Source organism: Mustela putorius, unplaced genomic scaffold (genome assembly GCF_011764305.1).
Source record: "Mustela putorius furo isolate JIRA1106 unplaced genomic scaffold, ASM1176430v1.1 tig00000127_pilon_pilon_pilon, whole genome shotgun sequence".
Taxonomy (NCBI): Eukaryota; Metazoa; Chordata; class Mammalia; order Carnivora; family Mustelidae; genus Mustela; species Mustela putorius.
The window spans coordinates 12,244,799-12,271,334 of record NW_025421288.1 but is presented as its reverse complement, the minus strand read 5'-3'; the positions used below and the strand labels follow the sequence as shown (position 1 = coordinate 12,271,334).

The following is a 26,536-nucleotide window of genomic DNA, read 5'->3' as shown; positions in this document are numbered from 1 at the left end:
GATAAATTAACATTAAAAAGTAGTTATGGCTTGGGGCGCCTGGGTGGCTCAGTCGGTTAAGCGTCCGCCTCTTAATTTCCACTCAGGTCACAATCTCAGGGTCGTGAGATCGAGCCCTGCAGGGAGTCTGCCTGAGAGTCTCTCTCTCCCTCCCTCCCCTCCCCCAACTCCTGCACGTGCGCACATAGGCCCCCATGAACACTGCATTAAATATATTCATCACACAGTAAACAGCAAAAGGATCCCCCAGAAGGAGGCTCCATGGGTCTGGAATGAAACAAGAATGAGGGAGCCAGGGCAGCTTTGGATCTTTGTTTTGGTTAAGGGGGGGGGTGCCGAGCTGGGGGTCCCGAAGGCAGGCTGGAGCGTTGGTGGTGTGGAAGGGACCTGCAAAGACATTCAGCTCGGTGGAAGGAGCTGGGCACAAAAGGCCCCATAGTGCAGGATCCCATCTAGGTGAGAGGTCCAGAAGACGCAAGTCCCTGGAGACAGAAAGCAGACTTATGGGGGTCAGGGGCTGGGGTGATGGGGAGAACGAGTGACTGTTGATGGGTCGGGGTCTCTCCCTTGGAGTGATGGCACCGCTCTAAAAGTAGACGGTGGCGATGGTGGCCCAATTCTGTGAATATACTGAAAGCCTATGGATTATCTGTGACAAGGGTGAATTTCAGGGTATGCGAAGTATATTTTAGTAAAGCCGGCATGGAAAGGAAAGGAATCTGGCTACAATTGGCGTAATGATGGTTGAAAATTTCAGGATAATTGTAGGTCTGTGGAGTGAGGGAAAATAGCTTCAATTAAAGTCCCTACAAGACGCGCACAGCAGGCATTAATCAGAGAAGAAAGGGCTAATTTGGCCCTGGTAAGCCCAGCGCTGTTTGATTAAGGCTGTGGGCGGAAATTCTAGCTGGAGATATACAGGGGCGCCTGGCTGGCCCAGTCAGCAGAGCGTGTGACTCTTGATCTCAGGATTGTGAGTTCGAGCCCCACATTAGGTGTGGAGATTATTAAATAAATAAACTTAAAAAAAAAGAAGGAGTAGACATATAGTTGACCATTGAACACCACGGGTTTGAACTGCATAAATCCACTTATGCTTGGAATTTTACAGGATGGGACTGTACATATATTTTCTCCCCCTGATGCTTTTCCTAACATTTTCTTTTTGCTAGCTTACTTTATTGTAAGAACACGGTACCCAATACATATAATGTACAAAATACATGTTAATTAACTGTTTCCATTATCCGTAAGGCTTCCTGTCAAGAGTAGACTGTTAGTAGCTAACTAAGTTTGGTGGGATTCAAAAGCCAGACTCAAATTTTCAGTTGCATGGGGGACCAGCACCTCTAGCCCTCACAAGGTCCAAGGATCCAGCTCTCATATTATTTGGAGGGATTCTGGGTCCAAGAGTAAAAAGGGGAGGTTGGGGCTTAAGGTCCATTTGGAGAGAGATTTGAGGAGCGGTGTGATTTTTTTAGAGAGCGGTCAGAAGGAATGAGCGCATAGGGGAAGGTGACGTGAAAGTCACTCCCGGAGTTAATTCCATCCATTGGCAGGGACCTAGTGGTCAGAGCGTTGTCACCATCGGGAATGAATCTACTGTCAAAGTTGGGGTTATCAGATGCAGAGTAAGTTCATTGGAATTTGGAACATAATGATTTGGAGTCAAATTGTCTACTGCGAGGCACAAAGCCCTACTGGTCAGGGAGGCACACGAATGCCATGGAACAATCTGTCCATCACCCTACCTGTAGGACAGCGTCCACACTGAGGATGTAAGGAGCCCAAGGGTGCCCACATTTTGTTTCAGTGCCATTTCCAGTATTTTAGAACAATTCCGTTTGCTAATAACATGAACATCGGAGGCCTTCTGCGGATACCCTCTGTCATTTTGAGGGCCTTTTGCTATCAAGCGTGACTCCCTTCTGATTCTAAAAGATGGTCAAGTGAAGAATTCCAACAGGTTATATATAGCTGGAATGGATTTTATCTTAGATAAAATAGGTCCCTACAGAATATTGAAGAAATCAAATGATACTGGATGGTAATGGGGCCAAAAGATGGCCCATGAGTATCTCAGACCTGAGTAGGATTCTCCCAAAGGATGGCAGTTCCTTGACCCAAGCCTAGCTCACCAAACGACCAGAAAGGAGAGTGGCTGTATTTTTATTCAATGGCCTGAGGGCCTGGAAACCCTGACTTGGGATCAGGATCCCCCCACTGGGGGGATCATTTGATATCTGTGCATCTAGGAGACCTTGGGACCACCTCCTACTAGAACACACTTCATTATATGTCAGGTTTAGCTCTTTACGCTCCTGTAAGGGATTTTCACTAGGATTGTATTTGTGCATTGTGTACTTTTAATGAATCTCATAAATTAGGCGGGTCTCCATGAACAGGGTATCAAAGGGAAATATAGAGCTTTTACTTGAGATTTGTAATTAGAAGGTCATGTTCAATGGATTCCTCTTGGCTTCAGTCTGATCTTCATTCCTTACAGGATGGGAGTTAGACTGCAGAGCTGTCTTGTTCAAGAGATGAGCCTTTTGGGGGAACCTGGCTGGCTCAGTTGGGAGAATGTGTGACTCTTGGTCTTAGGGTTGTCAGTTCAAGCCCCATGTTGGGTGTAGAGATTACCCAGATAAATAAACTTAAAAAAAAAAAAAAAAAGAATGAGAGAGAGCTAAGCCTTTTGTATTTTGTAAGAAGGTAGGATTCTAGGATACCTGTTGAAAACTTGGGACAGGTTGAATCATTTTGTATTGTATATTGGATGTTCTGAGGCAATACATGTAGTTTTGTTTTGTTTTTTTTTAAACATTTTATTTATTTGAGAGAGAGAGAGAGAACACCAGAGTGGATGCAAGCGGGGCAGGAGCAGAGGCAGAGGGAGAAGCAGAGTCCCCACTGAGCAGGGAGCCCGACTCAAGACTTGATCGAAGGACCCTGAGATCATGATCTGAGCTGAAGACAGACGCCGAACCGAATGAGCCACCCAGGTGCCCCTTGTTCTGCTTTATAGGCAGCGCATCCATTAACCCCAGCTGGGCAGGGAAAGTGCGGTGAAGTCACTGGTGGGCCAGGGGGCATTGCTGCTAACATGCTAACAATGGCCCACACTTCTGCCAACTCAACTGTCCTTCGAGCCCTCACGTTTGATCAGGGAGGGCCCGATGACGGGATAGGACCGCTGCTCTCCAGCAAGCTCCCTCACCAGAGCTTCCAGGTGCATGAAGCCCCTTTCTTGTTTGCTTGCTTATTCCCAGGGGCTCCCAAAGTGTTTAGCGACTCTGGGACAGGGGTGGCCTCTCCAGGCATCGGTCTCGGGCAAGGGACCCAGGATCACACAGAGACTACACCCGATGGCCCAGGTAAGGCTTTATCCCAAAGATGTCATCTAATTTAACTTTTTTTCCCCCATTAATATAACACATTGTTCTAGCAACTGGTTAGATGATAAATCATTTGTAGCAAGTCTGTTTCTGGGTTGTGTACTCTATTTCATTGCCTTATTTATTTCTCTATCCCAATACCAGTACTATACTGTCTTAAAGACTGTTGTTTAATAAAAATCTTGAAATCTAGTAAGGCAAGTTTCCCTACCTTGTTTTTCTTCCAAGATATCTTGGCTTATTCTTGGCCTATATGTTTCCCATAAACATGTTAGTATCAGCACACCAAATTCCATGAAAACTTCTGTTGGGGTCTTGATTGGAGGTGTTTAAATTTATAGATCATTTTTGGTGAATGTGACATCTTCTCATCCATTAACATGGTATATCTTTCCACTGATTTAGCTCTTTATTACTGTCTTTCAATACAATACAATATTATAAAATTTTCCACTAGCACGTCTTTAGCTAGATGAATACCAAGGTAGCTTGTTTTTATTGTTGCTCTAAAAACATACTTTCTAAAAAGGTATAGGAGTATGGGAATGCAATTTATGTCTTTGTATTAATCTTATTTTCATTACTGGTTCTAACGATGGTGAGGTTTACATGTACACGAAGATAAAATCTATAGAAATTGACAGGTTTTTTTCTTTCTTTTCAATTCTTACATTGCATTGGTTTTTCTCATTCTAATGTGTGCACTAGGACCTCTGGTACAATGTTGAATAAAAGCAAATAAGCGAGGGAATTAGTGTCGAGTTCTTGTCCTTAATGGACTGTGAGTAATTTACCTTTAAGTATAATGTTTGCTGCACATTTCTGGCAGATTTCTTTGCCTTTCTTTGGAGAATTTTCTATACCTAGCTTGATGAGAAATCTTGTTTATTTTGTTTATTTTAAATCATGAATGGATGTTGAATTTCACCAAGTGTTTTCTTGTCATCTGTTGAAATGGTCATATGCTGCCTTTTCTCCTTTAATCAGTGAATATGATGAGTTATATTAGAAGAAATTTGCCTTTGGTAGGGCCCGGGGGGCCCAGTCATTTAAGCATCCTACTCTTGATTTTGGCTCAGGTTATGATCTCAACGTGATGAAACTGAGCCCCTCATCAAGCTCCAAGCTGTGTGTGGAGCCTGCTTAGGATTCTCTCTCTCCATCTCCCTCTCCCCCCATTTCCCCCCCAAACCCCCAGCTCATGTGCACATGTATGAGGGGCTCCCTCTAAAAAAAAAAAGGAAGAGAAAAAAGAAATTTTGCAGGATTAGGTTTGCTAATAAAATATCAAGCATTTTTGCATCTCTGTTCATGCATGTAATTAGCTTTACTTTCTTTTTCTGTTTTTAATGTCTAGGATGGACTAGCTTTATCAAGTAAGTTGAAGAGCATCTTCTCTTTTTTGTCTTCTGGAAAATGCATATAAGTTTGGAATTATCTGTTCCTTGAATAGTTAGTAAAACTCTACCTATAAACCCAAGTGGTTTAAAGATTTCTTTGTTGTTGCTGTGTCATATGTATGTGTATAAACTCTGAGATTGTAAAAGTCTGAAGGTAACTGTGATAGACAGCTTATCAGATGGCTCCTATGGGCCCTGCCTCCGGGCATTTATGCCCTTGTGTAATCCACTCTCCTTGAGTACGGAATGGACCTAGTAACTTGCTCTTAAAGAATGAAATAGAGCAAAGGTGATGAGATATCATTTTTAAGACTCTATTATAAAGGATTATGAGTTATGGAACAGTAAAAGCATTGTGCACCATGACTTAATGGAGTTTATCCCAGGAAGGCAAGGGTAATTCAACATCAGGAACCAATCAATATAATATGCCACATTAATAAAATAAAAGAAAAAAAAAGCATTATCATATCCATAGATATTTTAAAAATTGATAAATTCAACACACTTTCATAATCAAAACCACTTGGTAAACTAGGAATTGAAAGGAACTTTCTGAACATGATAAGAAGCATCTATGAAAAACCCACAGCTAACTTCATAGTCGGTGGTGAAAGACTGAGAACTTTCCCTTCCCAGTCAGGAACAAGACAAGGATGACTGCTTTCACCGCAGCTGTTCAATAACTTCCTGAAAGTCTAGCTGGAGTATCTAGGCAAGAGAAAAGTAAAGAAAAGGCATTCAAATAGGCATCTGGGTGGCCCCGTGGGTTAAGCAGTTGATTTCCGCTCAGGTCATGATCTGGGGGTCCTGGGATCAAGCCCTGCATAGGTCTCTGCTTAGCAGGGAGTCTGCTTCTCCCTCTCCCTCTGTGCTCTCTCTCCTTCTCTTGCTCTCTCTCAAATAAATAAACAAAATCTTTTAAAAAATCACAGCAAAGTAAGAGTTCATACAGGTGATATTACTCTATATATAAGAATCCCGAAGGGCTCCTGGGTGGCTCAATGGGTTAAAGTCTCTGCCTTCTGCTCAGGTCATGATCCCAGGGTGTTGGGATTGAGCCCCGCATCAGGCTCTCTGATTGACAGGGAGCTTGCTTCCTCCTCTCTCTCTGTCTGCCTCTCTGCCTACTTGTGATCTCTGTCAAATAAATAAATAAAATTTAAAAAAAAAAAAAAAGAAAGAATCCCAAAAAATATACTCCCACTATCAGAGCTAATAAACCAATGAAGCAAAATCGCGGACTACAAAGTCAACACTCAAAAACCAGTTGTCTTTCTATGTACGAGCAACGAGCAATCCAAAAAGGAAATTAAGAAAACAATTCCATTTGCAATAGCATCCAAAGCAGTAAAATATGGAAGAATAAATTTAACCAACCCATAACAGGTTTCTTACTTCCTTTTCCAGCCTTCCCTGACTCTGTTCTCAAGTTCCAGATTTCAGCTAACAGCCTGTTCAAGGCAATTTAGGCCTTTCTCTGACATGATCCAAAAACCTTTCCACCTCCACCCACTGGCCCATTCCAAAGCGGCCCTTTTGCTTTTAGCTGTTTGCTATGGCAGCGCTCCAATTCCGGGTATCAAAATCTGTCTGCTGCTTAACAAATCGCCCCTCACTCGGTGCCTTAAAATAACCATCATTTAGGATCGAAGTTTCTCTGGGTCAGGAATCTGGCTGCAGCCTAGCTTGGCCCTCCAGCTCAGGGTCTCTGGTGGGCGGGATGTTGTCAGCCTGGATTTTGGAAGGGCTGTGAATCAGCAGCCCCCCAGGCCCCCCGTCCCCTTCCTGCAACAGAATGCCTACAGCAGCTATCCTATGTGTGACAGGGGAACAGAGACTCCGTGCTTGTTGTTTTGACCACGGATGGTTTTCAAGCCCCCATCCTCCCCTTGCCCCCCTCCTCTGGGAAGCCTGATAAGAAGACCCATGTGCAGCCCTCATTCCTTGGCACTGGTAGAAGTTTCAAACCAAATTTCAAATGCCAACCATGGAAACCCGAACCTGCATACTGGCATTCCCCCCGCCGGCCCCGGGTGTCCCCCCGCAGTACAATGAAAGCCTGAAGCTCTTATTAGATTCAGTTTGAGTCTTCTCCTTGGGGAATCCTTTTGCTGTTTATTAGGTGAGTGATGGATATTACTTCATGTCCATCGGTGCCTATGTGTCATTTATCCCCAAATCTGTAAGTCCCTGGACGGGGGGGCGGGGCGTGGCCTGGCATACAGCAGGGGGTGCCAGGCACCCAAGTGAAACCCTTGGTTCTGTGAACAGGGTGGCTGGAGCATGACCATGGGTGATAGATCTTCTCTCTGCTTACCGACTGGGTTCACGCCACAGGTGGAGGGCTTGGGCAGCCTCCATAGGGGGGCATGTCTGTGCTCCAGGCGGTGACGGAGCACAGTCTGTTAGTTCCTCTAGATTTTCCCAAGCCTCTGCCCTACATCCGGCTGCCTGAGGATCCTGAACCCGGACTGCCCCCCAGCAGGGCCAGGCCATTCTTCTGAGAGAAGAAGGCTAACAGTCCTGTGTCTCAGCCAGCCGCTGACCCCCACCTTTCCCAACAGATCCCCTGAAAGGGTGGTTGATCCCTGGGGTGGCCACTGTGTGTGAGCACCACATGCTGACGTTCAGAGCCTGGCCTTTCCACAGCAGATGGCCCACCAGCGATCCACAAGGTCAAGGTGTTTCTTTGGGGTTGCCATTCTCTCTTTGCTGCTATATGCTGATTCACTTCGGAATGTCCTGCAGGAAAAAAACAAAAATGCAAATAGAATGTTCCCTAAAATATCCTGAATTACAGACAGTTTAGATAACTTTACTGCAGGTCAAGGGAAAAATAATAGCCCGAAGCCTTCTGACAGTGGTTCTCAGGGGAGAGCTGCGGGAGAGAAAAGGGCTTCCACTCACCTTGCCGTCCCCTGGCCCCTTTGGTTTCAAGGTCATCCTTTGTGGTGTGTAAGACAAGGACCTCAGGGAGCTGGCCCCTATGGCTTACCACTCGGGGTGGCTGCCCATGGGTTTCTTGGGTGAAAAGGTGCCTGCTTCATCCCCCACACACAGTCCATGAGAACAATTACTGGCTGCATGTTGGGCCCTATATTGGAGATGAGCTCGCTGGTTCCAACCTCATCACCCTACAGACAAATGTCCACTATGTCTGCATCGTGGAGGCAGCGCGTAGGCTCAATTTACCCACAAGCCTCCCTTGTTGCAGTAGAGATTAGATCTCTGCTTCACATAATTCACAAAAATAAATAAATTCTAGCAGAACTTAATGTGGAAACCTGACTTTGGGGGAAAAAAAAGACACACACACACGCTGCACACACACACAAACCCAACTTTTAAAATGAACAGGGTAGAGAAAAATTTCTTAAAAAGATATAAAAAGCACAAATCTTAAAGTCAAAACAAATTGAACTATACTGTCAATGTCCTCTAGCCAAAGCTCAGTAAGAACACATTCATCTTTGAACAAATGGGATTTATTGATTTTGAGACCATGGAGAGCTGTAAGGTGTCTCAATAAGAGGGTGTTGGATGAAAGCTGGTGCAACCACTCTGGAAAACAGCATGGACGTTCCTCAAAATGTTGAAAATAGAACTGCCCTATGACCCAGCAATTGCACTACTGGGTATTTACCCTAAAGATACAAACGTAGTGATCCAAAGGGGCACGTGCACCTGAATGTTTATAGCAGCAATGTCCACAATAGCCAAACTATGGAAAGAACCTAGATGTCCATCAACAGATGAATGGATAAAGAAGATGTGGTATATATACACAATGGAATACTATGCAGCCATCAAAAGAAATGAAATCTTGCCATTTGCAACAACGTGGATGGAACTAGAATGTATCATGCTTAGTGAAGTAAGTCAAACGGAGAAAGACAACTATCATATGATCTCCCTGATATGAGGAAGTGGTGATGCAACATGGGGGCTTAAGGGGGTAGGAGAAGAATAAATGAAACAAGATGGGATTGGGAGGGAGACAAACCATAAGTGACTCTTAATCTCACAAAACAAACTGAGGGTTGCTGGGGGGAGGGGGATTGGGAGAAAGGGGTAGGGTTATGGACATTGGGGAGGGTATGTGCTTTGGTGAGTGCTGTGAAATGTGTAAACCTGGCGATTCACAGACCTGTACCCCTGGGGATAAAAATATATTATATGTTAATAAAAAATTAAAAATTAAAAAAAAAGAGGGTGTTGGAAAAGACTTAGTGGGTTTGTGTTTGCATCGAGCAACTGGAGGGAGGTTTGAAGAAGCTGGGCTTTGCTCTGGATCAGAGGCTGTTAGAGCAGGGATCTCTCTGTGACCGAGTATCTGAACATATTTTATCTATACAGAGTGCAGATGAGCAGGAAGGTAAAGCTACAATTGACCCACAGGCACCATCATGCATATCATGACCAGAATGGAGGAATGTGTGGCTTCTGTTGTGGTTTGGACAGTGTTCATGCCTGTTAGCATTCAGTCATGTTTTATGGAATGGTCTTGTTTTTGTCTCCATCCATCAAAGCTGCAGAATGTCATTGACTCTGTTATTCTGTGTACTTGTTCCTGTTCAACAGGAGAGAGCAAGTCCTGGCTGGTCGTGCCTTCCCAGCTCCCAGATGTCCGGGCTTGGTCCTGTCTTCTTTAAGACTAAGTTAAAATCCAACCCACAACAGGTACCATAAACAGAGTGGGAATACAAGCTGCCAGCTGAGAGAAGATACTCTCAAGATATCTCCTTGGCTTCCAGCCCAGCACGTGAGGTGCTGAGAAGTCATCAGTCCCTCTTAACCACAAGTACAAAACTGAACCAACTGAGGCATCAACACGGTCAGAGAAGTGAAATCCCAGGGCAAACTGCTCTCCCCAGAATTGGAGAGACAAGCAAGTGGATACAGAGAAATACAAGTTTGGAGAGCAGAAACACACCCATGAAAAGAAACTTCTAGGGGACCCAGCACCAGCACAGGAAATCCTGAAATGCGAACAGAGAATTTCTGAAGGCTCAGTGTGGATAACTCTGAGAGTCACGGGGGACCCCTCCCTGCAAATTTCATGAGTTTTACCTCCAGGAGTTCTACCCGATCCTTACAGTGAGTATTGGAGAAAAATTCCTTTGTGCTTCCAGCGGGGGGAGGGAAAAGGAACTATTTTGAAACATGCCAGAGCTTTCTGTTCCTAACAAGGCCTGCCCTCAGCAGAAACCATTTTACCAGAGCCTAACTTCTCGGGTTTTGTGAGAGCCTACCCCATTTGGAGAAAGGGAAATGCGCAAGTCCAGGCCCCTCTAACCATCCTGTCCCATCTAGGGAGAGAAAAAGTGGAGATGCACTCAAGTTCAGTCGAGGGACACGGGCTCACCAAGAGACTGAGACGTAACCACAGGACTGCACCATGGCCTCCCCTTCCTGACACTTCCCCACTTCCAACACAGTTCCTTCTATGCAGTGCATCACGTCCCCCTGTCAAAAAAAAAAAAAAATTACAAAGCATACTAAAGGGAAAAAACAGTCTGAAGAGACCAAACAAGCATCAGAACCAGAGTTAGTCGGAATTATCAGACAGGAATTTTAAAAAGCTAGGACTAACATGCTGAGAGCTATAACGGAAAGGCAGACATCATGCAATAATAGGTGGATGATGTAAGCAGAGACAGAAACTTTAACAAAGAATCAAAATGAAATGCAAGAGGTAAAAAATACTGTAACAAAGGATGCCTTCGAGGGGCTCATTAGAAGCCTAGACATGGCTGAGGAAAAAATCTCTGAGTTTGAAGATATGACACAAAAAACCTAAAACAGAAAAGCACAGAGAAAAAAGATTGGGGGAAAACATAGAACAGAATCTCCAAGAAATGTGGGACAATAACAAAAAGCATAACACATGTGTTATAAGGAAACTGGAAGGAAAAGAGAAGAGGAACAGAAGTGATATTTGAAGAAGTGATGACCGAGAATTTCCCCAAATTAACATCAGACTCCAAACCACAGATCCAGGCATCTCAGAGCACACCAAATAGGATAAACACATAAAAAGCTACATCTAGGCATATTACATTCAAACTATAGAAAATCAAAGAGAAAGAAAAAATCTTGGAAGGAACAGGTGGGGGGGTGGATACCTTATCTATACTTGATCTATAGAGGAACAAAAGTAAAAATTATATCTGAACTCTCAGAAACCATTTGAGCAGGAAAAAGTTCAAGTGAAAGAGTTGGTATTTACCCAAAGGAGTTGAAAACGTATGTCCACACAAAAACCTGCACGTGGATGTGTACAACAGCTTTATTCACACTTTCCTTAACTTGAAAGCAGCCAAGATGTCCTTCCAAAGGTGAATGGATAAATAAACTGTGGTCCATCCAGACAATGCAATATTATTCAGGGCCAAAATGAAATGAGCTATCAAACTACGAAAAGACATGGAGGAAATTTAAATGCACATGATTAAGTGAAAGATTCCAATCTGAAAGTCTGCATGCTGTGCGGTTCCAGCTACATGGAATCCCAGAAAGGGAAAAACTATAGAAACAGTTAAAAAAATATATAGTGGTTGTCAGGGGTTTGGAGTGAAGGCGTGGAGCACAGAGGAGTTGAGGGCAATGAAGTTATCCTTTATGATATTGCAACGGTGGATACATGTTATTATGCATTTGTCGGAACACAGAGAATGTCTAACACCAAGTGGGAACCCCAGTGTAACTGTGGAGTCTGGGGGATGATGACGGGTCAGGGTGGATTCGCTGATTTTAACACCTGTGTCACTCTGGTGAGAGATGTGGAGGGTGTGGGGGGGTTAAGGGGGTAGAACCAAAGTTTGTGTATTTTTCACTCAATTTTGCTGTGGACCTAAACTGTTCTAGAAAATAAAGTTTATTCATTACAAAAAGAATAGATATACAGCAAAAGGTTACTGTTGTGAATATACAGAATTCCTACAAACTAGGGGCACCCAGGTGACTTAGTGGGTTAAACCTCTGCCTTCGGCTCAGGTCATGATCCCAGGGTCCTGGGATCGAGCCCTGCATCAGGCTCTCTGCTCAGCAGGAAGTCTGCTTCCCCTTCTCTCTCTACCTGCCTCTCTGCCTATTTGTGCTCTCTCTCTCTCCCTATCAAATAAATAAATAAAATCTCTTAAAAAAATTTTTAAAAAAGAGTTCCTACAAACCAATAAGACAGAAGAAAAATAACACAGTAGAAAACCATGCAAAAGAACCCCACAAACAAAAAACTGATAAGAAGCCCAAAGAGCCCATAAGCAAATGAGACTATGCTCAATTTCAGCAGTAACTCGTAAAATATAAATTACACCAATTTTAAGATACTGTTACGTACCCATTGTGTCTGTTTCCTAGGACCTAGGTAACAAATTACACAAACTTTGTGGCTTAGAAACCAGATATTTAATTCTCTCACAGTTCTGGAGATCAGAAGCCTGAAATCCAGGTACAATAAGACCCCACTCTCTCCAGCGTCTCTAGAGGACAGTCCTGCCTTACCTCTTCCAACTTCTGGGGGCTGGGGCAGTGGGCCTCAGCTCACAGCCATCTCTGCCTCATCTTCCCGTGGCCGCCTCCTCTTCTATCTCAAATCTCTTTCTCTGATGAAAACACTCATCATAGGATTTAGTGCTCCTGTGGCTAATCCAGGATGATCTTACAAGGTCACATTCACAGACGCCCAATGTTAGAGCATAGACATATCTTTGTGGGGGTCAACTGACTACACTCCTTGGCCAAAAGCAAAAGTCTGAAAATGCCAAGTGTTAGAGAGGATATGGGACAAGGGGAGCTTTCATACAATGTTAGGGAAAATTTCCATTAGTCATTCTCTTTGGAGCCAATATTCTCCAAAGGTCGTGTGTAGCAATACCTAGGAAAGTTGAAGATGAAGATACCACCTACACGTCGTAATCCCAGATAAGCACCCAAGAGAAATACTGAGACACTATCTGATGTTAAAAATGCCAATGTTTGTAATCGGCAAAAAGGGCGCACTCTGTAAAGTCCACCATATGATTTTAGAGGGGCAACACTCAGTCCATAGGAGCCTGTCAGATCTCAACGGAAGGTCATGGCCAAACCTCCCAGGCTCCAACCAGAGGCACTGTTCTGTCCTCAGATTTGTCACATCTGTCTTCCTCCTTCCCCTACAACCTCCTTCCCCTGGCTGGTTGTTACATCACGGAAAACAGAGAAATCCCCCGAGGAAATCAGTCCCTCGTTCTCCGCCCCCAACTCTGCCAGCCCTCACCCCACATGCCCTGCCCTTCTACCTTCCCCCGACAAGGGCTCCCCACCTGGTTCAACCCCACAAACACCTGTAGGTATTCCTAGATCTCCCCACCCCAGCCACGACCCTGTAGCAACAGAACTTGGCTTCCCTGTAGCAACAGAACTGGAAAGAATCCTTGAGGGGCTCCTGGGTGGCTCCAACAGTTAAGTGTCTGCCTTCCAGTGACTGTACCCGCTCCGAGGTGCTCCTGGTCTGTCCCCCGCCTTCCCCTGCTCTGTCTCACTGACACGCAGCTGGGCTGGGCTTCCACTTGTCCTCAGATGCTTTCGCTTGTATCCCGTCTGCCCGGGATGCGCGGCTCTTCCCTCCCGCTGCAGGTGGCGGAGAAGGACTCGGCCTGGGAACCGTGGGAGGAAGCACGGTCCTGATCTGGGACTTCTGGCCTCCAGAGCCGTGAGACAATACATTTCTTTTGTCCTCAGCAACGATGTCTGCCACCATTTGTTACAGCAGCCACAGGACACTGGGAAAATGGGGCTGCAAAGACATCTTACCGAGGTCTTATTTTCTGTTTTGCCAATCCCTGTGGCTGTTGAGCTATTTGGGCGGCTCACTTCTGTTCCGTTCCATTTCGTTTTGTCTTAACAGCTTCATTTAGGTACACGTCAGCCACGCGGAGTGCGTATCACCCCATGGTGGGGGGCAGGAGGCCCCTTCAGGTGTCACCCCCACCCTCTGCTCTTAGACGGGCCCCGCCAGCCCTGAGGCTCCCTTCCTGGTGTCCTGACCCCACAGCCGTCTCCAGCCCGGGCGCAGACTCGGGCCTGGGGGCTGTGGTTGGCTGCGGTTCCTGCCAGGCTGACTCTGGTCTGGGCCAAGGATAGCGTCAGAGTGCCGGGGGAGGGGGGCTCTGGTGGCTTCTCCCGTGCTCTGCCCAGAGCCACTCCTCACAGCCCTCCGCAGCCGGTGGTCTCGGTCGAACTGCACCACACGCAGGGCTGGTGGAAGGGCGGGGTCGGACAACCGGGGAGGAAGGGGACAGAACCCGCGCTCGGGTTCCTGCTTCCCAGAACTCCCTGTGCGCTCAGGGAAGAGCAGAGGTGGTGTCGGTAGCCAGCGTTCAGGAGAGCTGACTGCGCCAACAGCCGTGACCTGCCTTACCTATTCTGGTTATCTTCCTGCGTGATCCTCTCCAGGACCCTGTCACTCACTGTTGTCACCTAGAGAGGCTCAGGGAGGTCAAGTAACTCCGCCCAGGGTCCCGCCAGGTGCCCCGCCCATCCTGGCTTCCTGTAGCTGCCACGGCCCCTTCCTCTGCCCCCAGGACGCCCGTTGGACTTGTTAGGAGAGGGGAGATAAAGGACCCCTTGTGGCCTGGGGGCGGAGGGGATGGTGGACATGAAGGGTCGGTGCGGGGACCTGGGTGGGCCATAAAACGCTGCTGGCCGAGGGCTTCCTGGAGGAGGTAGCATTTGCTGCCAGGGCCCCACTGATACTTTATCCTGTAATCCCCTGGGGGACTTTTCTCCTCAGATAACTTCCTGCCAGCCCCTGTCAGCACCCCCAGACAGCCTGGAATTGCCAGGCCTGTCCTCTGTCCAGCTGGAGCCAATCCCTGACTCCGCCTGGGGATGGTTTTAGAGCCGTGAAGTAGGAGGCAGCTTCTGCTTCCCCAGGGCCACTGCCCTGTCAGGCATGGGCATGGGGGTCTGGTAGGAGCTGGGTTGGGGTGTGGGGGACACTGGCAGTCAGCAGGGGCAGGGGTGAGCCCGGGGGTAGGAGCAGAGTCAGTGCCTCTGGAAGCGGAATGTCAGGCAAAGAAGGCAAAGGTGTGAGGAACCCACACTGGGTCCGAGCCCACACTGGGGTGTGTGGGGCCCGGCAGTCTCCGGAGTGAAACATGGGGCCACAAGGCCGGGGCCGGGAGCTCAAAGTCAATCACAGAAGGCGGGGGCTCAGCGCTGGTGGGGCGAGGGCCTGTGGGCCACACGGACAGGGACCGAAGCCACCATACAGCAGGTGTGAGGAGGGGAAATCAGTCCCCCCGGCCCCCAGTACCTTGGAGGGGTCATAATCAGACCAGCTGTCTTTCCTGTGTAGTCTTGTGCTCTGTGGTGGGCCCCCCACCCACGGACATAGCCCCAGCTCCCTGTGCCTAGCTGTGTCTCGCTCGTTTCTCAGAACCTGACCACATGCCAGTCCCTCTGCCCAGAACCCCGGCCCTCCCGGAGCCTGCCCCTGCCCCTCTTCCTCCCGCTGCATCTGGAACCCGCCGGTGGGGCCTCTCACTGGCCTCAAACAGCCTGTGGCCCACCGATCCCTGTTTGTGAATTGTTTTCAGTGTCATTGTTCCTCCACGTTTAGACTGTGAGGTCCGCGAGGACTGGCCAAGGCGGCTGTGTCACCTACACGGCCCAGACCAAGCCAAAGCCTGCCCTGGTAAATATCCAGGTCAGTAAGCCCTCAGTCCTTGCCCCCCAGGGGAGCAGGCAAAGAGGTGTCTTGGATGAGAAGCAGGAACCAGCAGGCCAGCTCCAACCCCTCCGGGCATGCCCCCACCCAGCTTGGTTTCCCCATTTATTGGGCAAGAGTGGGGCTGGGCCTGGGCATCTGGCCATGGACGTCTGAGGTTGTCAGCAGACACTCCCAAGTGTGCACAGTGAGGACACACCTCACCTGGGAAAGGTAAGACTGAGCTGCGGCCAGGGACTGGGGATGGACATCGGGACACCTGGGTGCCGTAACTCAGCCCAGACTCTTCCACTCTGTGCCTTAATTCAGGGCTGAGTCCTTCGGCACTAAAGAGGTTCTAGGGAGCCACTGACAAAATTAGAGCCGGGCTGATAGGCGTGGGAGCTGTTTGAAGCCCAAGCAGAGAGCTGGGTGAGGGAGGTGATGCTGGCAATCCAGGCAGAGCTTCGGGTCCGAGCTCTGGGGGCTCCAGGTCAACCCTGCCAGCGGCCCGCTCAGGCCTCGCCCCTCCAGCAAGTTCTCAGAAGGAAATGGTGGGACACATGTGTTGGAAGGGTATGGGGGGGGTAGCCTGGCCCTCTGGGGTTATGCAGGTCTCTGTAGGAGTGTCCGTGAGCCCATAGAGGTACAGCCAGGGGCACAGGGAGGATGCCCGAGAAGGTGGGGAGCCCCGGCCCACGCTGCCCCCTCCCTGCAGGATGGACCCCTACGCGGACACCCTGCGGCGGCTGCGGGAGGCCTTCAGCACAGGGCGGACGAGGCCCGCTGAGTTCAGGGCGGCGCAGCTCAAGGGCCTCCGCCGCTTTCTGCAGGAAAACAGGCAGCTTCTGCAGGAGGCGTTGGCGCAGGACCTGCACAAGGTGGGCAGGGCTGGTGGGGGGGGGGGACTGGTTGTGCCCCCGGTGCATTCCTGTTTATTTCACATTTTCCCGGCAATGTGTGACAGCATTAAGTCATCCAAACCCATGAACCACGGCTCCCATGTTACTGAGGGGGAAACTGAGGTGCATGGGGGGTTAAGGCGTTGGAGCTCGGGCCACCTGCCCTGGGGCCCCGTGCTCGTCACCCCTCGCTGTGCTCACTGTGTGGCCTCTGGGGGCTCTCTCCATGACCCCAGGGTTGGAACTCTTGGGGATCCCAAGCACTAGGTCCCCTCCCTGCCCGGCCCCAGACCTGACCCCTGAATTCTCTCTCCACTGCAGTCAGTCTTTGAGGCAGAAGTATCCGAGCTCATCATATGCCAGAACGAGGTCGACCTGGCGCTCCAGAAGCTACACACCTGGATGAAGGATGAGTACGTGGCCAAGAACCTGGTGAGCCGCGGCCCGCAGCGGGTGGGGCTGGGGCTTGGGGGCGGGGCTCCAGCTCAGGCCTCTTCACCACCCAACACCCCCAGCCCAGTCTCTAACTTCCTCTGTCTCCTCATGAGGACTCCACTCTACATGCCCCTCAAAGACTCTGGGGGGTGGCTTTGGGGTGATCCACGGTCGCGCCTTACTACGGGTCCTGAACCAAAGGTCTTGTCGCTGGACTCGGCCTTCATCCGGAAGGAGCCCTTGGGCCTGGTGCTCGTGATCGCCCCCTGGAACTACCCGGTGCACCTGATCCTGGTGCCGCTAGTGGGCGCCCTCGCTGCAGGTGGGGAGCCCGCCCAGAAGCCCTTCCCAAAGGAGGTCCCCAGAATTCCATTTATGTGGTACCCCCGGCCTCTGGGATGTTCCTTGCGTCTCTGCCCTGGGTGGGTGTGGGGCACTGGCCTTTCCCCACGACGGCCCCATCTGTCCCTGAAGGGAACTGCGTGGTGCTGAAGCCATCAGAATTAAGTAAGGGCACAGAGAAGGTCCTGGCTGAGGTCCTGCCTCGATACCTGGATCAGGTGAGGATGCCCCACCCCATCAGCCCCCAGGGTCACACACCCCTATCCCTGTCAGCTCTTGAGGGCCAGCTGTCCCCAGAGCCTTGAACCACCTGCCCTGCCTTGGCAGAGCTGCTTTGCCGTGGTGCTGGGAGGGCCCCAGGAGACCGGGCAGCTGCTGGAGCACAAGTTCGACCACATCTTCTTCACTGGTGAGAGTGGCCTCAACCAGAGTCCTGGTTGGGGTGGGGGTGGGGAGAGAAGGCTGTGGAAGGATGAGGTGGTGGCCAGCAGCGCGAGCATCCCAGATGGCAATCAGCCCTGGGCCTTAGAGGGTGGAACGCTGGGGCAGCAGAGCCTGGGGCAGATCCCAGCAGACAAGGTACAATGGGCCAGAAGAAGTGGTGCCTGGACCATCTAACCAAGGCCGGTTGAGCATGGGGGGCGGTCAACTCCCATATCCCCAGGGAGCCCCCGTGTGGGCAGGATCGTCATGGCTGCCGCCGCCAAGCACCTGACGCCCCTCACGCTGGAGCTGGGGGGCAAGAACCCCTGCTACGTGGACGACGACTGCGACCCCCAGACCGTGGCCAACCGCGTGGCCTTTTTCCGCTACTTCAACAGCGGCCAGACCTGCGTGGCCCCCGACTACGTCCTGTGCAGCCCGGACACGCAGGAGCGGCTGCTGCCCGCCCTGCAGAGCGCCATCACCCGCTTCTACGGCGACGACCCCCAGAGCTGCCCGAGCCTGGGCCGCATCATCAGCGACAAGCACTTCCAGCGGCTCCGGGGCCTGCTGGGCTGCGGCCGCGTGGCCATCGGCGGCCAGAGCGACGAGAGCGAGCGCTACATCGGTGAGCGCGTCCTGTCGCCGCGCGGTCGCCGGGCGGAGGCCCTCCCAGGACAGGACGCGGGTCGCGCGTGGGCCTCGAGCCTGGGCCGCGAGCCCGGGCCCCGCCCTCGACACCCAGTAGCCCCGCCCCGCCCCCTCGTCGCCCCGCCCCGCCTCGAGGCTCCCAGGGCCCCGCGATCCAGCCCAGCCTGGACTCCTGCCTCCCCCACCTCTGCTCCACCTCGGCCCCCACCCGGGCTGGACAACCCCTCGCCGTCCTTCCTGGGGGCCGCGGGTGGTGGCCCCCCCTTCCCCGCAAGGCCCCTGAGGCCCGCCCGTGGCCCACCCCCACCCCCGTCTCGCCCCAGCGCTGAGGGGTCCCTTGTGCCCGCAGCCCCCACGGTGCTGGTGGACGTGCAGGAGACGGAGCCGGTGATGCAGGAGGAGATCTTCGGCCCCATCCTGCCCATCATGAACGTGAGGAGCCTGGACGAGGCCATCGACTTCATCAACCGTCGGGAGAAGCCCCTGGCCCTGTATGCCTTCTCCAACAGCAACCAGGTGGGGTCTCAGGAAGGGTTGGGACAAGAGAGGGGCTGAAAAAGGTGCCCACAGGTGTCCCTTGATAGCCCATGGTGTGAGGGTTAGGGGCAACATCTCCCGGACAGAGGTTTCCTGCACAAGGACTCCTGGCAGAGGGGGCTTGAGCAAGGCCCCATGTGTGGCTGGCCAGCTGTCTGCCCTGGCTGGGGCAGCTTCCACCAAGAGAAGAGATGCCTTTTTCTACCCAGAGAGCCCCATCTTCCTAAACCATGCAAAGGCTCTGAACGGGCCAGCAGAGGCCTTGCAGAGGAGAGGGGGCAGAGCAAAGCCCTCGGGGGAGACATCTCAGTACAAGATGGGAACATGGGACACTCTCTGCTCCCCGTGGAATGGCGGGGGACCCAACTCCTCTTTCCTGATGACGAACCCACCACTGGGCCTCTCCCGTCTACCCCCAGGTAGTGACCCAGATGCTGGATCGGACCAGCAGTGGCATTTTCGGAGGCAACCAAGGTTTCACTCACCTGTCTCTGCCGTCCCTGCCGCTGGGGGGCGTCGGTGAGCCCTGCCCTAGTCCGTTCCCAGGCCCCCACCCCCACCCACAGCCCCCATCCCCCACCCCGCCGCGGGAAGACCGGGTTGGTACTTCTAACCTGGGAGGGCCCAGTTTTGCCTTCACTCTCTCTTCTACCTTGATCCAGGCCCTGGGCCTCTCAAGGGCTCAGTTTCCCTATCTGCAAAATGGCTCTTGGAGTGGCTTGACTTGCCCTGAGCGCCGTTCCAGCTGTGGGCTCCCGCCTTGGGAGGGGGCTGCTGCTAAGGCTGGCTGGGCTGCCAGCCTCAGGCCCTCACCTCTGTGCCCGCGCAGGTAACAGTGGCATGGGCAGATACCATGGCAAGTTCTCCTTCGACACCTTCTCCCACCACCGCGCCAGTGTGCTCTCGCCCTCGGGCCTGGAGAAGCTCCATGAATTCCTCTACCCGCCCTACACCCACCTCAGGCAGCAGCTGATAGGCTGGGCCTTGGGCTCCCACAGCTGCACCCTTCTGTGAGCTCCCGCTGGGTCACCTGCTACTGTCCTGCTACTGCCCAGGCCTTCAGTGGTCCCTGAAAGGTGGGGGTCCTGTCCTGGAGTGCAGGGATCCTGTTCTTAGGGTTTTGTCTCAACAGACCCCTGGCTGGGCAGGACCTCGGGGCCACAGGACCTGCCATTTTCAGGGCCAAGTCCCGTCTGAAACCCATTGACAGACTCACTGACCTGACCCTCTGCTTGGATATGTCTGTGTATTTACAGATGTATGGATATCTGTAATATGGATATGTTTGTGTTTATAAAGGACACCTTTATATCAGATCTATAATTAGGTTCCCAGAATACAGAGCCATGTCTTTTCTTTTTTTAATAGCAAGGGAGGGGGTGGGAAGCCATGGTGGGGAGGCAGCCCATGGGTTGGGGCTGCTGGGGAGGGGTCCTCAGGTCAGCCTTGGGCCAAAATCTGCTGCCACGGCCACCTCCAACTCCCCAACCTGGGCTATTGCCAGGAGGACCCCCAAAATACAGAGCGATTTCTAACAGTTCCATTCACACCTGGTTTGGGGAGCTGGTTTGTGTGACCTGAAGTGATCCGATCTTGAGTCCAGATCTAATGGCTGATGTCACCCTGATGTGTGTGTGTCCCTGACAAAGACTCCGACGCTCTGGGTGCTTGGAATCAATACGAGAGAGTGCAAAGTCTGATGAGTCATGTCTGCTAGGGGCCCAGGATGGGGTCGTGCCCATTTTGGACGCGTCTGTCATCCTGCCTTGCACTCCCAGAAGGAGGTCGTGGTGGGCAGAATTTAAATCTAGCCGCTTTCTCTGACATGTGGGGAAACTGAAATCTAGAGACAGGACAGGGTTGAACTGAGTTTATACAGGAAAGCAGAGCAAAGCTGAATGATGAGGGGGTTCTGAGATATAAGGAGGTGGGGGGGGGGATCCGGTAGCAGAACAGATCTAGTCCGCCGCTCTTTCCCTAGTCCTCGCCCTGAGAGCCCATGCCCAGCCTGCTCTACTCTTGCTCAAAGAAGGTACTTAACAGGGACTTGTTGAGACTTATGAACACACGATATTCTATCTGGGTAATGGCACAGGTGCTCCTTAGAAGACAGTCCTAAGGTCTAAGGCCATTTTATTTCAGAGGATAGCTCTTCTCAGCAGAGACATGTCAAGGAAGGACAGGCTTTATTGGTTATCACAGGGCTTGCTGATTGAATTTGGTAGAGGTTTCCATGTGTGCTACAATGTCCTCTAAATCAATGAAGGGAACAGAGACAGAGGCCAAATGATCAGACTAGTGGAAAACAGAATGTGCCCACGGGCCCAGAGGAGAGGGAGGTTGGCAGCTTTACAAATTTGACCTGGTTGTGCGTTCCGTACCTGCTGCTGGGGGAGGCAGCTCCGTCAGGCATGGGGGAGGGACTGGGGGGCGGCTGTGTGAGACCAGGACCCCACCTTCTCCCCCCCCCTTTTTTTAAGATTTTATTTATTTGTTTGACAGACAGAGATCACAAGTAGGCAGAGAGGCAGGCAGAGAAGAAGGCAGAAGCAGGCTACCCGCTGAGCAGAGAGCCCTATGCGGGGCTCGATCCCAGAACCCTGGGATCATGACCTGAGCTGAAGGCAGAGGCTTAACCCACTGAGCCACCCACTGAGCCACCCAGGAGCCCCCCCCTTCTCCCCTCTCTCAGTGGCGTGCATTCCGCCGGTCCGGCTTGCAGCAGGACCATGGGATCCCGGAGGAGACTGAGTGTTCCCTCTCACCCAGGGTGTGAACTCACTCACCCATTGTAAATTCCGGTAGATAATGCCTCTTCCATGCGCCGTGGGGCGGGCTATTCTCAGCAGCAGGGCATGTAGATCTTCAGTGAGAGTCGGGATATTGGGTGCCTCATTTCTATACCTTCACGATATTGGGTGCCTCATCAGGAGTCCCCAGTCTGGCGTATGGGGCGACAGGCCCTGCTCGTTGATTATTTACGTGCATCAGAACCTGGGACGGTACTTGGGTTCACCCAGCCGAGGGGGTTTTCACCTGTTAATAATTTAATTTGCTGCTTTAAGGGGAGCCGCTGCCCCCCACTTTGGGCTGGAGGTACATCTGTCCACACCTTTGTCCAGGAGGCACTGGGCAGTCCCTCTGCGCCCCAGGCACCCTGGAGACACGGTGTTTGCACGTGGGCTGACTAAGGCCAGTGCTGAGTGCCGGTCCCTGACCCTTTCTCTGCAAGCCTTGTGTTGCTATTTCCAGTCCTTTGCAGAAAAGCTCCCCCTGTGCCTTAGGGGTCCTGTGAATGAGTCATTACGAGGCGACGGGGTCAGGGTCCAAGGAGATCCTGCCCAGAACCCAAGCACTCCTTGTCATCCTTATTATTGAGCATCACTGTTAACTTTTATTGAGGCATAACACTTAGTAAAGTGCATGAATCTTTAAAAAAAAAAAAGAATTGAGGGGCATCTGGGTGACTCAGTCTGTTGAGCCTCTGCCTTTGGCTCAGGTCATAATCCAGGGTCCTGGGATGGAGTCCTGAGTTGGGCTCTCTGCTCAGCGGGGAGCCTGCTTCTCCCTCTCCCTCTGCTGCTCCCCACTACTTGTGCGCTCTCTCTCTTTCTCTCTCTGTAAAATAAGTACATAAATATTAAGAAGCTGCTAAGTCTTTAAAAAAATTTTTTTAATTGAATTTGCTGCTTTAATAATCAACCCAGCTGCTTGCGGTTGAGGGGGGACAACACCTCCATCTGGCGTCACGATTTATGGTCTGGCACACCATGACCTCTGACATGTGGCCCCCCATGACCGGCTAGTCGACAAGCCATCTGTACATGGTGATCACATCCCCTAGTTCCTTGGTCTGCACGATGACGGGGGATAGCTTGGGCTGGGCCCCGCACGGTGGCACATGTAGAGGTTGGGATCTGCCGGGCTCAATCATCCGGCCGCTCCGTGCCGGGGAGCTCTGGTGGATGGCCCCGGATTTCTGGCAACTGTCTTGGGCGTTTAGAGCACCAGGTAGTTAAAGGACAGTCAGGAACCCTGGATAGCATGCCGTGCTGCGGGGGCACTGTGGTGTTCACTCTCCCTGTGCCTCTGATCTGCCCAGCAGGCCCCCGAGTCCGGGGCTAGGGCTCCCCTGCGAGCCGGCATCGGCTTCCTGACTGTGAGCGCTTTGCCTTATGCACCGAGTTAGAAAACCAGGAGAGGGCGGCCTCAGGTTCCTGCAGGTGAACCCAGATGCCTTTCCACATGTCCTGCCCCCGAAAAGCCTTATTCCTGATCTTCCTCCCCTCAGCTTCCCAAGGTCAGAGCCTTGAGGTTAATCCCTTTTGAATAAGCTGCCAAGGTTTAAAGGCCACCGATCCTGAGTAATCACCAGCCTGATTGCTTTGCGCTCCTCCTGCCGGCTGCTGGCTGCTGGGGGCGGCTATATGGGAGGGAGGCTCTACCTGGAAGAACCAGGTGCCCTCTTCCAAAGCTGGGACCAAAACCCTCGGGGCATTGTCCCTTTCCGTTGGCTCTTAACTTCCAGATGCACAGACACATCTAACTCAAACGAAGCCCTGCTTGGGAGATGCCCAGAGCTATCATCTGCTTTCCCAGTAGTTTTGCCTTCTCAAGGTGGGCTTGCCGCTCCAACCCCCAGACCCACAGGTACCTCTTCTTTACCAGGTGACATAAGGGACAGCGGCCCCACAGTCCTGCCCCCGCCACACACGCTGTGACCTCAGCCGCACCCTCACCAGCACCTTCCTCACCTGGAGTGTCCTCGCCACAGGGCAGCCCTGCCTGGGACTGAAGTCCCCGCCTCAGACTGTCCCCTTCAGCCACCAGCGGGTCACACCCTCTGCCCGACGAGATACTCATTCTTCCCTCTCCAGTTCAGAAAAATCCAGACTGATGTCACCTTTCCAGGAAGCCCGTTCTGACCTCAGGCTGGTCAGGGCCTCCTGAGTTCCCCAGACCCAAGGTTCACCTCAGCTCAGCCCCGCAGGTTGTGTTTGCCTGTCTCGCTCCCTAACTGCTGTTCGCACCTTCCTCTGGTAGATACTCGCTGAGCCCCACCTCTGAGCCGGCTTTGTCCTGCTCCGGTAAAAAAAATGGGGAATAAGACCCAGTGCTGCCCCCAACCTCCTGGGGGAGACAGAGGAAGAACCCGGCAACCACAACGCGAGAGGCTAAATGTAGGGGTGCGGGCAACGTGAAGCATCTAATGTATTATTAATGTAATACATTAATGTGATACATCTAATGTATGGCCACAGGTAGTCAAGGAAGGCTTCCTGGACGTGGAGCGGCCACCCCCCAATTCATCTCTTGGAGGCGCAAACATGGGACCCTCTCTCTGTTCTCCAGTTAATTCCTAGAGCATCCTTCTGCACGTTAGGGAATCCAGCGAGGCCGTCTGCGGGCCTCCCCTTCCCGAATGTTGCAGGAGTCCTGCTTCTACATCCGGCAGGGAGCTCTAGAAGGATGGGCAGCCCACCCGCTGCTGCTCTGCCTGCCGCCACGTGGTGTCGCTGTCGACAAGGTGCATGACCTCCGTGGTCCTTGTGTCCTGCAGTGTCCACGCTGCAGGGCTGCCCACGCGAGGTGCCCAGCCCTAGCCTCCTTAGTGACATATCCCCTTCAGAGGTGGGAGAGGCCTCAGAGAGGGCCACACGCTCTGGTGGCTCAGCCCTCCCCCACCCATCGCAGAGATCTGCCCCTGAGCCCAGGGAGCTGCCACAGCTCCCTCCTTCTAAGACGAGTCCTTGTGGCCTTCTGTCCTGCCGACAGAACTCGGGTGGGGACCCCCTCCCCGAGATGACCAAGAGAGATGACCAAATGACCTTCCTTCATCAGCCCCGTCCATCCCGGCAGAAGGGACAGCCAGGCGGGGTCCGGCTTCCCACCCCCAAGTGGGCTCCCTCCCATGGGAATGGCCCAGCCTGGGAGGGACCCAGCAAAAGGCAAAGATACATTGAAAAGACTTTGACGTTTCAAAAATTGTTTAAAGAACCAAAGTAACCAAAGAACTTGGCTGGATTTTTTTTTCTCTCTCTCTTCTTACATTCTTACAGCTTGTGATTTCCTCCACATTTTTTCTTTTTTATTATTATTTTTATTAATATTTTTATTTTTATTTATTTATTTGAGAGAAAGAGTGAGAGCCAGCATGAGTGGGAGGGGCAGAGAGAGCGGGAGAGAGAGAAACTCAAGCAGATCCCATGCTGAATGAGGAGCCTCAAGCGGGGCTCAATCTCACAACCCTTCGATCGCGACCTGAGCAGAAAACCAAGAGTTGCTCGCTCAACCAACTGCCCTGCCCAGGCACCCCTGATTTCTCTCACAATTAAAAAATTTAATAAATTTTTATATTATATTTACTGTGTATCAGACACTGTTTTAAGGACTATTAACTGTTTAATTTAAACCTCAGGATGATAGGAGAAGATATTATAGTTCCTATTTTACAGTCACGGAAGCTTAGGACCAGAGGGGTTAAGTGACTTGCTCGAGGTCACACAGCTCGCAAGCATTCAAACCCAGGCTTTACTATCAATGCCCTTAACCACTAGGTGGCACTTCCACAATGACAACTGTCTTTCTAAGGTGACTTGTGTCTCCCTTTCTAAACACAGGAGCCAGGGCAGAGGTTGGCCCCAGCAACCTTGGCCCTCAGCTCTCTTCCCACGACAAGACTTGCGGCCACTGCCGCTCGGTATGGCCATCTTCCAGATGTTCAGTGATGAGGTTGTGCTGTATGGGGGGGGGGTCCGCTAGGTACCCCGTGTTCATCAGGAGGCCGTGTGCTATGAGAAGGGCATTGCCTCCCTCCAGACTGCCAAGCTCACATTCTCTGTCCCTGCCCGGCCACCCCACCCCAGGTCCCTAACCCATGCCAGACCTGCCCAGCCTCAGTCCTCCCCTCTGAACAGTGGGTCCTGAGCCACAGTCCTGAGCCCAGGGGCCCCCTTTGCCGTCCGCTGTATACCCTGTTCATTGCCATGCCTCATACCTCCGTGCCTCAGCTTCCCATCTATAAAATGGAAGCTGTCCATGGATTAATGGTTCACGTCCTCTATCCTGCATGGTCCCTCTGTGACCTCACAATCTGGGGCAGGTCTGGCCCAGCGTGGTCTTAGACAGGCTGTGTGTCCTGGGGCCAGTGGTGGCTGTCTCTGTACCCACGATGGCTTTTCAGTGCCCAGGAGGACTGATTCTCCCACTTGGAGAAAAACTGTCCTGGAGACAACAGACGGGTCCCCCCCAACCTGCCTGTACTCTGTGGGCCAGGGAGTCAGTCTGAGAGAGCAGAAGCTCGTGCCCGTGTATGCGCACACGTGTGTGGGCGACCAGATGTGCCTGCCCAGGTGTTGTGTGTGTGTGTGTGACTGCACACACATGTGTTTCCAAGACCAACGTCCCTAGGGTGTCCTTCCAGGGGTTCTATATGTGGCTGGGCACAGAGCCCTAATATGCGTTTCCAATGTGTAATGGGCCCAGTGCCCCTGGAGGTTCAGGAGGAGTTGGGCTGGGGAGGGGGTGGAACCCAACAAGGCTTTCCCCGCCCAGGACAGCCTGCCCCGGAGCAGGGATGGGGGAAGAGGTAACTTGACTTGGGGTAGGGGAAATCCTGCCAGGGAGGCTGGATGGAAGTCCTCAGCACCCCAGGAGGGAGGGGGCACCGGGTCTGCTGCTGGGGTCTTCTCGGTCCTGAGCCGGGCACTCTGGGGCACACGTGCGGGCCAAACTGGATACAGCCTGACAGCTCCC

At 51.7% G+C, this 26,536-nt stretch overlaps 1 protein-coding gene and 1 long non-coding RNA gene across 2 annotated transcripts; one reads left to right on the top strand and one right to left on the bottom strand.

The window, feature by feature from the left end:
• Positions 1-6,895: 6,895 nt before the first annotated feature.
• On the bottom strand, positions 6,896-12,795 carry LOC123387747. Its single transcript, XR_006602238.1, has 3 exons — positions 12,305-12,795; positions 10,167-10,267; positions 6,896-7,543 (listed from the first exon to the last, which is right to left on the bottom strand). It is a non-coding gene; the product is annotated as an uncharacterized LOC123387747 (long non-coding RNA).
• A 3,361-nt stretch (positions 12,796-16,156) lies between these two features.
• On the top strand, positions 16,157-20,028 carry LOC101678783 (aldehyde dehydrogenase family 3 member B2-like). The gene is made up of 8 exons (XM_013059888.2): positions 16,157-16,372; positions 16,715-16,825; positions 17,030-17,150; positions 17,303-17,388; positions 18,104-18,221; positions 18,594-18,760; positions 19,201-19,300; positions 19,611-20,028. Exons 1-8 carry the CDS (start codon positions 16,211-16,213, stop codon positions 19,793-19,795), a joined length of 1,050 nt encoding a protein of 349 aa, XP_012915342.1. The 5' UTR covers positions 16,157-16,210; the 3' UTR covers positions 19,796-20,028.
• The last annotated feature ends 6,508 nt before the right edge of the window (positions 20,029-26,536 follow it).